General features: G+C 31.0%; 1 protein-coding gene across 1 annotated transcript in view; it reads right to left on the bottom strand.

Moving 5' to 3' along the window:
- Positions 1-6,663, bottom strand: part of LOC142332848 (uncharacterized) — a 168,084-nt gene extending 161,421 nt beyond the window's left edge. The window contains exon 1 of the mRNA XM_075379496.1: positions 6,025-6,663. Coding sequence (XP_075235611.1) covers positions 6,025-6,648 — 624 coding nt within the window. The 5' untranslated portion in view covers positions 6,649-6,663. The remainder of the gene's footprint in view (positions 1-6,024) is intronic.
- Between the last annotated feature and the right edge of the window lie 7,110 nt (positions 6,664-13,773).

Below are 13,773 nucleotides of genomic sequence, written 5' to 3'. Positions count from 1 at the left end.
GTTATAGACGAAATACATGAACGCTGGAGCAGACCTACGCAACGAGTTTACAACTTCATTGTGACCAACATAACAAACACAATTTTTTCTTCTGTAACGTATTTCTATCAACAAATTTCAAAGTCCTTTAAATTAATAATAATCGATTACAATAATCATTAATTTATGTTTAATTTATAATGAACTAAATAAACCAACTTTTACTTTACTAATTTAAGTTTACTGAAAAAGAACGTAAAGTTTTAATTTAATCATACAAAATTTATATACAACCTAAGTATAACTAAAACCTTTATTTTAAAATTAAAATTAATATTTGTTTTTTTATTATAAACCTTTTTTAAGTAAAATATAAATTAAAAAAAAAAACCGTTAACATTTTGACCGTTGGAAAATTAGTTTATAAATCCCTCAGAGATAGCGGCACAACTTTAACTGTTTATTTATTAGTTCTGTATCGCAAAAATTTTAAAACAAGAACACATCTGTAAAACAAAACTATTAAAAGTCATTATGCAATCTTAAATTTATAGAAAAAGAAATGTTTGTAATTGTACGTTTTTATTTTGTGTAAGCATTTATTTTAGTAATAAGTCAAATTAGAGGTAACAACAACTGACTGAAATTAATGTTATTCTATAACTTTATTAAAATGTAATTCAAATACGTGATATTATGTAAAAGACCTGTTACAGGTATATTAATATTTTAGAAATATAATTAATTTTTATTTCTAAATATATATTACTATATTGATTAGTACCAACTTCCGTGACTGAGTAGGCAGCGTTTTGACATTCCGTGCAGAGGTCACGGATTCTAATCCTGTCAGTTATGGCATCTTTTCATACTCTACAAATTTCCACCGGGCTAATAACCAAGTAAAGAACTACGCAAAATAAAACTTATTCTACTGTTTTAGTAAAACTTTGTGGTATGAGACCTATGATAGTATCTCGCCATCCCCTTGACTGATTTCAACTAAGATTAAATGATATCAATGACATATATTAGAAGTCATGGCAGAAAATTTCATAAAAAAACAATCCAGTTTGAAGACAGCAAGCAAAACAATTATTAAAAAAGTTTTTAAAAATTAGGCTTATAATATTCCATCTCTGAATGAAGTTGATCGAATAGACATCCATTGACATACTAATTTAATGCAATCATCTAATCTGTACTAGAGTGTTACTTTTGAGTCTATAAATGACAAAAAAAGAAATAAAAAGATATTTTGCTACATCTTTGTAGGACTTTGAATAAGATATAACATCATGAGAAAGTATCTCATCTAACTAAGGAATATTAAATTAAGTTCAAAAGTGTATCTACCGTTTGAGTAAAATTTTCAGATACAACAATCACAGGTCTATATATCTTGAACATTCTCAGGTTGACTGTTCCCGAAATGTGTGGTTAATTGAAACTCAACCACCAAAGAACACCAGTATCCATGATTTAACATTCAAATCTGTATAAAAGTAGCTAACTTTTACTAGGATTTGAACTCTTAACTTAGAAATCAGCTGATTTGCAATGATGAGTTCACCACTAGACCAACCTAGTGGGTGTCATGCTAACTAAGAGAAAAATAAGCATAAATGATTTTCAGTTACCTTCTTTACTAAACTGATAATGTTATGGCATATGGAAAGGTAACTCATCCAGTAATTTTAATTATTCGTTTAATAATTCCTTACTTGGATTACATGGTATCTTTAGATATTAGATTTTCTGCAGATAAATTGCCTGCATTTTCATCGATAAATTTCCATCCGAGTAACATGAGAGGTGTTTCATGAAAGAGATGAATCAATTACCAAAAGTTAAAAAACGTTCCGCAACCAAAATTTTGCAGGCTTGTGTAGTCAGCTATTAGCAACAATATTTTAATAATTTTATTGTTAGTTGTTTATTTTCAAACATTTATAATAAGTGCTACAATTCATGATCCCTCCTAGTGAGAAATATGAGGAATAGTCAGATTTTTTATGGCAAAAAACTATTATGGTCAGTGATGGCAGAATATTTAATTACTTAATTGAAACAGAAAGCTGAACTTTGTTGATTCAGAAACACAAACACATACTCAGAATGTGGAACAGATATGGTGTTTGGAAAAGATGAAATACAAGAAAAATATATATCATTCATTGGTAAATGCTTGACAGTTTCTTGTATAACTTTATGTGATATTTCAGAGTTAAAGATCATACATTAGATGAAACAACCCCTCTTTATTAATAACTAATGAACCAAGAAAAACAGATATAGATGAACTATTTCAAAAGTTATGAAAAATTTCATCCTAGTTTATTAATAATTTATCAAGGTTACTGACATTTTGAGAGAATTTAATATAAATTTACAATGTCAAAAAATATACATATTTATTTAAAGAGGTTTTAATTTTAAGAAGAGGATAGGAAATTAAAAAAATGAATAACACTGATAGATAAAAAATATTTTTTTAATGTTTCTCTAAGTGTGATACCATTTTTTTAAATTGCTTTTTTGCGTACAATACAGATCTGTAAATACAATTTTTCTATCACCCTTAGTTTTAAATAAATTACACTTCAAAAAAAATTAAGGGAAAATATAGTTAAAATCTGTAAAATTTATAATTTTGCATGGCCATACCTGTGTTAGAATGATTTTGCTGATGCTTTTCTTTTATAAATAGCCTTAGGCACATCCTGAATTAATGTCCAACAGTAATCAGTTAGCATGTTGGTATTCCAATTCTTTTTGTAGCGGCTTTCCATCACCAAAATGTCTTGGTGGACACGTTCACTGTGTTCATCACTTACGTCTCCAAGGTTGTTTGGAAAAAAATGCAGATGTGAGTAGAGGAAATGTATTTTCAAAGACATATTACATCCCATACCTCTGTACGAAGTAAGAAGTTGATTAACAATATCGTGGTAATTGTTGGATTTTTGTTTACTGAGAAAATTTTTGCAAACATTTTTAAATGAAGCCCAAGCTGCACTTTATACATAATTTAACATCAAGTTAAATACATCATCTTTGACCAACTCTCTTATTTGAGGACCAACAAATATTCCTTCTTTAATTTTTCCTTCACTTACATTTGGAAATTTCTGCCTAATGTACAAAAATCCAGGACTATCCTTCTTTAATTGCATTTTCAGAATTTTTCATAGTTCTAGCATGATATTGAGAGGGGGTAAAAATATTTTTTTGGGTTCAACTAAGACCTCATGAATAATATTTTTCCCATTTGGAGTTAATTTGTCTCGTTTCTTCCACTCTTTGGTAACATAATATCTATCCCCAGCTTGGCTCTCCCATTCGCAAAGAAAACACATGTAATTAGTATAGCCTTGTGATGTAAGATGTGGCTTATTGGAAGATAATTCAAAATCAAAATCATTGTTGTCTTCTTCAGTACTGCCTGATTCTTCATCGCTGTGTTTGAAACATTACATTCACAGGTGGTTCAGGAACTGGAATAATTTCACTGTGAGATACAGGCCTGATTGCAGATTGCAATGAAAGAAATTTTACAATATGTTTAGATTTTTTTAGAAATTCCAGACACTTGTTAAACAAAAGTAACAATCCTTTAAAATTTAAAAATTCTTCAAAAATGGGGGGTGATAGAAAGATTCTGAATTCATATTCGTTTTCAACATAAAAAAACAGGTTAAAATCATGTATCGCATGTTGGGAAACAAAAATTATGTTTATCAGTGTAATCATTGTGTGTGGCATACTGAGGTTTGACGAAGTCTCGTCCACAGAATAAGGTTCAGATGTAAAGAAAAGGGATAGATAGGCACATGGCTAATTATGTATTGGTTAATGGGATTGTTAAATTGTTTTCCTTACAGAAATTAAATAACAACCAAAGAAGAAGATGAAGTTTCCTTAACCTTACATTTCATTAAGCTAGCTTAAAATTAAAAAAAACCTAATTTTGGAAACCGAGTTGTATGAAAAATTTATAGTCATAATTAATAGGAACCTCTTTTGAATTCTGATAAATATTGTTTTCATTAATATTACCTACTAAGGGAACTTTGTTTCAGGTAAAAAGGAATAATACTCTATGCCTTTGTCACAAATACTGATTTTGGCATTAGTATATTTGACTTATTTTTTATTATAAAAAAATTGTTTTTATATTAAAATACACAAGATATTACAAAAAATTTGTTTTTATATTAAAATATACAAGATGTTAAAGTATGGAAATCCTTTAAATAGCAAACATGCAATTAAAAAAATGAAAACATGACGTTCAGCAAAAGCTCTTACATTGAAATGATCTATTTTTCAGTACAAGATCACCAGACTCCTTAGCCCTATAGGGGGTAAAAACGGAGAGAAACTCGAAAATTTTAAATGGAAAGGGTATGCGTTTAAGGCATATACCTTTTGTAAGGAGATATTTTCTATGAAAAATATAAAAAATATGTAAAAAGGATCGGGGTAGAACAAACCTAACCAAAATGGCAAGGATTTATATTTTTTACAGCTACTTTCAAAAATGGTCAAATTATACCTCAACTAATATCTTATTCAAAAAAAAAGATTGTTTTGAGTTAGAAATTTTGTATAAATTACATTTTTGTAGTCTTTCGTAGTTTAGAAATTATTTCAGAGGTAATGTCAATCAGTTTTGAGATTATTATGAAAAATATTATATGATTGTCAATTTTTGTTGGATTGTCGTAGCTTGAGGTTTTTTAATGTCAAATTTTTTGTTTTCCAATGGCCCTTAAATGATTTGTCACAATCCTACTATTTTCATTTAACATTTTTGGGTTGCCATCCTTACAGGGGCTTGGGATGTGCTGGTCTTCTACCAAAAAATAAAACGTTTTGTGGTATTAGTATTCTCAAAATGTACTATTTTTTATTAGAATGTCGTAAATTCTATTTTTCTATGTTTAACCATCAATAACCTATTTAAGATTTCCAATTCTGTGAGAAACCACCGACCAACTGCTTTCAAATTTTCAGAATACATTTATGTGTCATGGCATTGTCTTGCATTATCCCAAGCAAGCAATTTTAAGTTATAGATCGAGGCCCTAGCCTCCTGGTGGATGAAGCTGTGAAGTTTTCCTTGTCAAAGGTCTGTACTTTAGTTGCCATAGTTACCACTATTGGTATCTGACGTTGGCCTGGGGCAGAACAATTAACATCTAGCGAAATCTCGACAGGCTTCAGAGAGTCCACCGGAGAGCATTACTAGGAGTTATTACAGGTTATAGGACATTTTCATATGATGCTGCATGTGTTGTTTTTGGAGTTACCCCGTTGGACTTGGTCATCTCGGAGAGAATGGAGCGGTTTGTGGGAGTAATTAAGGCAGATGCCAGATTGTCTGTTATTTGACGATGGAGTGAGAGCTGGAAGGCTAGTGTTAAAGCAAGCTGGACCAGAAGACAGCTTCGATGATCAGCCAGGGACTACTGGGATCTGTAGTCTGGGGATCAAAAGACCAAGTCCCGGCTGCTGTAACTCCTGGGAGTAACATAATCGAGCTCAGTTTCCCCTCCATAGTAGTTAGAAGCAGGCAAGAAAATGTACAGATTGAGTCACGGTCTTTGCGGGGGGACCCAGGAACAATGTAGTCATGCCTGATTACCCCTCCCTGATGATTTGAGGCAAGCATTAATCACAATAGATCCAATTGGCAAGTTGAACTGGAGGCTTGTTTGAGTTTGAACGACATTTCCCTGGACTGAGCTTTACTTTATTGTATGTCAGCCCAGGGGAATAGGGGAAAAAAGTTACCAGTATTCTGTCTTTTGTAATTTAGTTTCTTTTTCAGGTAATTGTAAAGTCTAAATACTTTAATTATTATTATTTATCAGTATCTATTTTCACAACTATAAGGATAATGAACACAGCAAGGGTCCAGGGGGCGGAGCCGCCTGAGTAGATAAGGGTGAGTGAAGCAAGCATTGAGTGGCTAATTTTCTATATAAAAATATTGTTAAATTAAAACTGCTGTATAATACAAATATTATTCTTACATACCTTGCTACCGGTAATAATATCCATTGTTGATATACTTGATATCTGCCCTTCAGATCTTGATTCAGAAGGCTGTTGTTGCTGTTGATGTTTATGCACTGCAATACTGTTGTCGCTTGTACTATTATTTACAATTACTCGCATCTTATTAAAACTATTGACACAATCACTGTTACTCAGTTTTATTTTTGATTTGACATTATTTTGTTTTTTCATTATCATTATATCAGGTTCAGATGTGCTACATTTTTTATCTAATTTTGAAAATATTGGTAATGATTTCATTACAGATTTGTTTACTTTATTTGTAATAATTGGATTATCTGGTAATAAATAAGTGTACTTTCTTATCGGATTATTTTGATTGTGATTATTATGTAATTCACCACAAAATTTTTGTTGTTTTTCTTTATCTGCTATTTCATCAACATCTATATCACCTTTGTTTCCATCATCGTTAAATTTATTTTTATTTATATTCTGTTGCTGCTCTTGTAACTGTCTAAATGAATTAGGTGATGATGGCATGGATCTAGTTTTTGTTATTATTAAATTTCTTTTAATATTTGTAGTTAAAAATTTATCATTACTTTCATCTAATGTTACATTATCTTCCTTATTTATCATTATTATCGGTTCTGTATTACTTTGTTTAATTATGTTACATATTTGTTCATCATTTATAATACTTTTATTTATTGTAAATTTTGATATGTTTGTTATCATTTTAGCCGTCGTTTCTTTTGCATCTTCTTCCATATTAATAATAAATTTAATTTAATAATTTTTTTAAATGTAGAATTTAATTAATTATTTTTCATTGTTTTGTAACAATTATTTTAATTTACGACGATAGATGTTTTACCTGTAATCAAATTAATTTACTTTAATTTGTTAATGGATACACATTGTGCTATGTACATGTTCATAAAAAATCTCAGGTAAGATAATAAACATTTAATAGAATCCTGTGTCCCGGCCTCTGGGTGGGGATCCGGGGGTGACATAGTCAAGCACAGCTCTCCTCTCCCTTGTGGTTAGAGGCAAAAGACAAATAAAAATAAAAACAGAACAGAAGGTCCAACCGGGGGAGGCTGATCTGTCATGCTGAACTTATTGCCGGTAAGTGGGAAGTCCCCCTTAGAGTTAAAGGATGCTCCCCTGAGCTGAGCTTTACTTAATTGTATGTCCGACCCAGGGGAGTAGGAAAAAAAATAGAAATATGCCAAATTTTAATATATTTTGCTTTTATTATATTAAAAAAGTTTTACATTTGTATTTAGTTTCAGTCGATTTTATTTATATCATTTTACTCAAAATCAAATTCTCTACAAGTTTTGATTAAAACATGTTTATTAGCCATTTAAAAAATTATTTTACGTCAAATATAAAATAATATGTTTTTCAACACCAATCTTTTGTCTTTTAACCCGTACTTCTGGAAAAATACTAAGAATAAGTTCTCGGACCGATATTTTTTCAATTTTTCAGGCCAGATTTCATATAAATCACTAAATTTATCCCATTAATTTTGGTCCCAAGAATTCAGTCTTGCTTAATTTTACGGAACGTGCAGAAATCTTTTACCAGCCGGTACTTCCTAACGAAGCGTTTCAGATCCTATGTTTATATGAATTTTCTTTTTTGTTTCACCAGTAGAAAATATCCTTAAATTCTGTTACATTCTTCATAAATCACTATATATAATGAATTATTTATTATGTGCTGATAAGAATAAAAGATTTACTTATTTGTTTAACTAGTAGAAATATTAATTTATTCAGATTTACAAAAATAAACAGAAACTCAATTATAATTTTTACTTTCCCTTGTAGCACTATGGCAGAGCTATAGCTGTAAAAGGGAAAGCGTTGTAATAGGTGCAGTTTGGACATATGCAGTTTTCATTGGATATTTATGTTTTGACACCTAAGGGAGCAAAAAAAAAAACTGGATGGGAATTTTCCGGATGTTCGTAAGTACATGTATATGTTCAGTATCTCACACCTTATATCTCCAGAACTACTGGACCGATTTTGACAAAACTGGATCAGATTACTTCTGTATACTGATGCCATTAAATTTTCAACGTAAAAGATTAAGGGGGAGAGGCTGTAGAGCAAGGCCACTTTCAGTCTTGAGATTTTACCTAATTAAGGTCTTATTTTTATAATTCGCATTTGTTAACGATTAAAAAATAATAATATTTGCATAAGAATTTTTTCAAAAAAATACCCCCACCCCAAAAAATGCTCTAAACTGATGGCTAAGTGGGTATACTGCGTCAATAGTACCTCCTGTCACTACAAGGAGCACTAGTGCAGCACTGACGTACAGCTGTTGTAGAAAAATATTTTAATAAAATGATAAACATTTTTAATTAAGTTGTGTGTGTAAGCCCGTGCATCAAGTAAAAGCCGCGTGTTGACAGCTTTTCTTTTTTGACTGATAAATTTATTCACCACGGAATATTACAAAGAAGCTTATTCGTAAGAATACGGAAATCAAGATTTATAATGTATAAAATTACTATGCCTGACCAGAATTCGAACCCGAGGCTTTCCGATGAAAGGCCGAGACGCTAACACTCCGTCACGGAGATCGGCATACTATAAATAATACTAATTACTATATATATATATGCATACGTAGTTTTATACAGAGTGTATCAGGAAGTTCTCCCTTAACTTTCACAGCCTATTCTACTCGTGAAAATAATGGAAGAAGTACATTTATGTCCTAAAATGCTTCGTTTGCCAGTTACGGCTAACGAAAGATTTTGCTCAAATTTCAACTACCCCGGTGAAATAAGGTAGTACTGAAATTATTAGGACGTTAATTAAGGTCCAAAATTAGTGGTGTGGAGTGATAACCCCCCCCCCCCAAGAAATGTGGGGTGAAAACCAATAAAGTGTGGTAAAAACCCCCGTTTGTGGGCCAATAACCTTGTTAAATGGGTAATAAACATATACAGATTTTAAACAAAACTTGTAGAGAATTTAATTCTGAAAAAAATGGAGTAAGATAGTTTGAATAAAACAAAGAAAATTTAGAAAAATTCGAATTTTATTTATAAACAGTAGTATTAATTTCTGTTAGTCAAATTTAACAGATAAATTAAATGGCTTTAAAATTTCGATATTATTTTTTCTACAACCTGTATTTTACGGAAAGCATTCATTCATGAACCATTATTCATAAAGCAGTACGTATTACTCCCACTAAAAAGGTGGCAAAGTATTGCACGCCTTTCTTGATTACCCCAGTCAAGCCAAACAATACTTTACTCAGTTTTTTCATTACAAAACCTTTTGGCAAAGCCGCTAAGTTTTTGTTATTCAACTATCGAAAGTCTTATTTTTTATTTTCTTAATAAACGTTTAAATATAAGTAATACATTTTTTTTTTTAAATTAGGGTTCAAATACAAAGATAGAACAATTTCTAACATTTACAGGGACCCAACAATAATAATAATAATAATAATTGAAGAACATAAGAAAGAAACCGTAGTAAAAAAGAGAGTCCGACAAGGATGTTCCCTATCCCCATTACTTCTTAATATTTACGTAGAACTAGCAGTTAATGATGTTAAAGAATAATTTAGATCCGCTGTAACAGTACAAGGTGAAAATTTGACCTTGTCAGCAACGATTTGCTGACGATATAGTAATTCTAGCTGAGAGTAAAAAAGATTTAGAAGAAACAATAAACGGCATAGATGAAGTCCTACGCAAGTACCGTATGAAAATAAACAAGAACAAAACGAAAGTAATGAAATATAGTAGAAATAATGAAGATAGACCACTGAATGTAAAAATAGGAAGAGAAAAGATTATGGAGGTAGAAGAATTTTGTTACTAAAGATGGACGAAGCAGGAGCGATATAAAATGCCGAATAGCACAGGCGAATCGAGCCTTTAATCAGAAATATAATTTGTTTGCATTAAAAATTAGTTTAAACATCAGGAAATCATTTTTGAAAGTATATATTTGGAGCGTAACTTTATGTGGAAGTGAAAATTGGACGATCGGAGTAACTGCGAAGAAAAGATTAGAAGCTTTTGAAATGCGGTACTATAGGAAAATGTTAAAAATCAGACGCGTGATAAAGTGATAAATGAAGAGGTGTTGCGGCAAATCGATGAAGAAAGAAGCATTTGGAAAAATATAGCTAAAAGAAGAGAGAGACATTTAAGCTACATATTAAGGCACCTGTAATAATCGCTTTATTATTGGAGGGACAGGTAGAGGGTAAAAATTGTGTAGGCAGGCAACGTTTTGCATATGTAAAAAAAAATGTTGGGGATGTAGGATGTAGGGGGTATACCGAAATGAAACGACTAGTACTAGATAGGGAATCTTGGAGAGCTGTATCAAACCAGTCGAATGACTGAGACAAAAAAAAAATTAAATTAAATTTTCCAAAATTTTAAAAGTTTTGGGCCCCTCTGTATCAAGGGGATTTTTTATTGTTTATAATGAATTTCCAAAATAAGATGCAAGCATCGTTAATTCAAATAAAAAAATATTTTATTTTGGCGATACCCTTACTCAATGGGGACAGTTTAGTAATTTTTTTTATAAAAAAAAATTAAAAAAAGGAAGCTAAAAAATAATAAAATAAACTACCGTCCGTATAACGTTTTTGCTAGTTATAAAAAAATTTGTTCTTATTTCGGGTCCGGGGTGTATTATAAGAGCCAAAACTACTTAAATTGTAAAGACCCTTGAAGTAGAAATTTATTTGTTTTGACAATAAAAATTAAAAAAGCGAATTTTCAGAACTTGTTTAACTCTAAACGTTATCAAGAGGATGAACGCTGGCGAATTGCCACAAATGAAACAGTCTACAAATAAGTCGACTCGATTCTCAGTACAAGAAACGAAGGAGTTCCCATTTTTCCGCGTATTAAGAATGCCTGAGAACCGAATTTTAAAACAACCGGTCACAAGGAATATTAACAAAAAAAACTGGAACATATGTTGGAGAAACCCAAAGCGATCTTCAAGAAATTGGCTTGAGGGCTGAGGACGCCTGTGTTAACTACGTAGTTCAAAACAATAGATTCAATGTAAAAAAATGAAAAAAAGACATAACAAGTGCAGGTCACAGATGAGATCAGGAAGCACGGATCCGACAGAATGAAGAAATACTGGGAAAATCGAAAGGCCAGACTAATATAGAAATTCAAGAGGAACTGAATTAAAAAAACAAAAAAAAAGTTAAAGAAAAAAAACAGAATATTATGTTTTTTGAGGTGGGAATAAATTTTTTTTAAAATTCCAAAAATATTTATATGTAGGTTAAAGTTAAAAAATTTGCTTAACTAAAGTTTTCCCTAAATGTAACACCCTTCTCTAATAAAGGCTAAAACAAGATCGTAAAAATTCTCAAAAGACTTTTCTTTTTTTAAGATGCAGGGTTAAAAAAATTGTTGGAAAAATTGTAGACTTTTTTGATAGCTCTATATATGATGTATAAAATACCAAGAATTTTTTTTAAATATTAAAAATTAGGAATATAGAGCAAAAAACCAAAAAAAAACCACATTTAATAAATTTCAAAAGTTGTGGGCTGAGTTTTTGAAATTTTTTTACACGACTGTCCAAAAAGGAGTGTAATGTATTTACGGTATATGTATGTATGTTCCAGCAGTTTAGCAGCTCAACGACTGAACCGATTTATATTTATGATACCGTGTTGTAATCATTACATTACCGGAAGTGTCATAGGCTATTTAAATTATATATATAAAATATATATGTAGTAGTGGAGATTTGCCGGTTGAGGCACAAACTTTAATGAATTGAATTAATGAACTGTGAATCTCTATTACTACGTGAACTGCTTTGAACGGAAATATTCAGATCAATCGAATAAATAATATTACAAAAACAACTGAATTAAATTTACGTTAAATAAAACAAAATTACATTACATAAATTTAAAAAATTTCTCTTTAATAATAACGGGCTTCCCGTGAAGACTGCGTGTGAGGCTAGAGTGGTGAGATGATGCGAGCCCGTGGTGCGAGGCTAGACCAATCATCACCATCAACCGGTAATAAACGGGGCACCCTTGGGGCGCTATTTTAGAAGGTGTTGTGGGGTACTCTTATAATATTTCTGCAAACAATCGTCTCGTTTCAAAATTCAAGTGGAGTATTTGTTAGTAGGTTGAAGGCTAAGTTTTGCACGCATCAGGTACACTCTCCACACGGTTATTCGGAAATGTTGTATCTTCGCAACCGATCTTCGATTTTCAAAATTCAATCAGGGGTAATTTTTAGTATTATACACAATCACGATGGAACCAAACCAGAACATATTAATTAACTGATATACTCAGAAAATCGAGTGACCTGCGCTACGCCCCACAAATGGTATTTTTAGAATTTGACAACACTACGATTAGAAGTAATGCTGTCGACATCGGATTGAGATTTGATTCTTTAGGGGGACAGGGCAAAGTGGTACGGCGAATACTGCCACTAATATTGTGCTGGGCTGTGATCGTGCATAAACTACAATGGACTATCCTAGATAGAATTGTCACAAATTTGAGCGCTCGCATCTTTGTCAAGGGCCATGCCTACGTCGCACTGAATCGCGTAAGACAATTAGAGAGTTTAGCCATTAGTTTTTTGGATTCCAGTAAATTGCCGTATGATCTATACGGTAGAAAGTCTCTCGAGGAACTCAATCGCTTGAGAAATCTGTAAGTTTTGATTGGTATACGCCAATTAAACAAATAAATTGAAATGTTTACAGTATTCTATTTGACTCGATACGTTATACCCGTAAGTTTTGGAATCGGGAATTTTTCTCTAGGATCACTAAAAAGTATTAAATAATAAAAAAAATAAAAAAACCCGACTGCCAAAAATAATAAATCGAACTAAAAAAAGAAAACGAGGCGTGAAAATAAAGTACTTAACATCGTTATGCGGTATTTAATTAAATAAAATAACGGGTGACCAATCGACTTTCGGAGAGTTTTAATTTTTAAATTTTTCATGTTGTAGAAACAGCAGGCATTTAAAAATGAAAGTTCTAACCGGATCTTACATCGATAAGAAAATTTTATCCTTCAACGCGAAAACATTTAAATACAGTTTGCGGGCTCTTTAATATAGAATAATTATTATTCAGAGCTCTTTAATATAGGACAATTACTATTCAGAGTACACATACGTATATTTATATATATATATATATATATATATATATATATATATATATATATATATATTTTTATGGACCTTAAACGTAATGATTTGCAAAAAACACCAGATACCCCATTTTTCATATGATCACCATACTTTCCCCTTTAATTTAGCTGTTCTATTTATGTCCGCTAGGAAAGTAAAAGTATAAAATCGAATAAATACAAAATAAACCTATAATTCGATGATAAATATAAGCCGATGAATGTCTGCTCAAAAGGAGAAAGAATTAAAACAATTAAAACGGTAAAGATATTCTCGTATTACAAATATATTAATAAAAGATTGTAAAATGAAATAAAAAATCGTAAATAGCAAAAGCTAGAAAAAATTTAATAAAAATAAATAGTGATGTAATAACATTGAGTTAAGAGTTGAAGAAACGTCTTATGAATTGTTATATTTGGAACGAATTTCTTTACGGATGTGAAACAAAGTTACCAAGAAAAAAAAGAAAGAAAGAAAGAAAGGTTGGAAAAATGTGGAGTTGGAAAAGATTAAATAGATAAAGAGAGAGCGTCTCG

This window comes from Lycorma delicatula, chromosome 12 (genome assembly GCF_047948215.1).
Source record: "Lycorma delicatula isolate Av1 chromosome 12, ASM4794821v1, whole genome shotgun sequence".
NCBI classification, from domain to species: Eukaryota; Metazoa; Arthropoda; class Insecta; order Hemiptera; family Fulgoridae; genus Lycorma; species Lycorma delicatula.
This window is presented reverse-complemented; position numbering and strand designations above follow the sequence as displayed.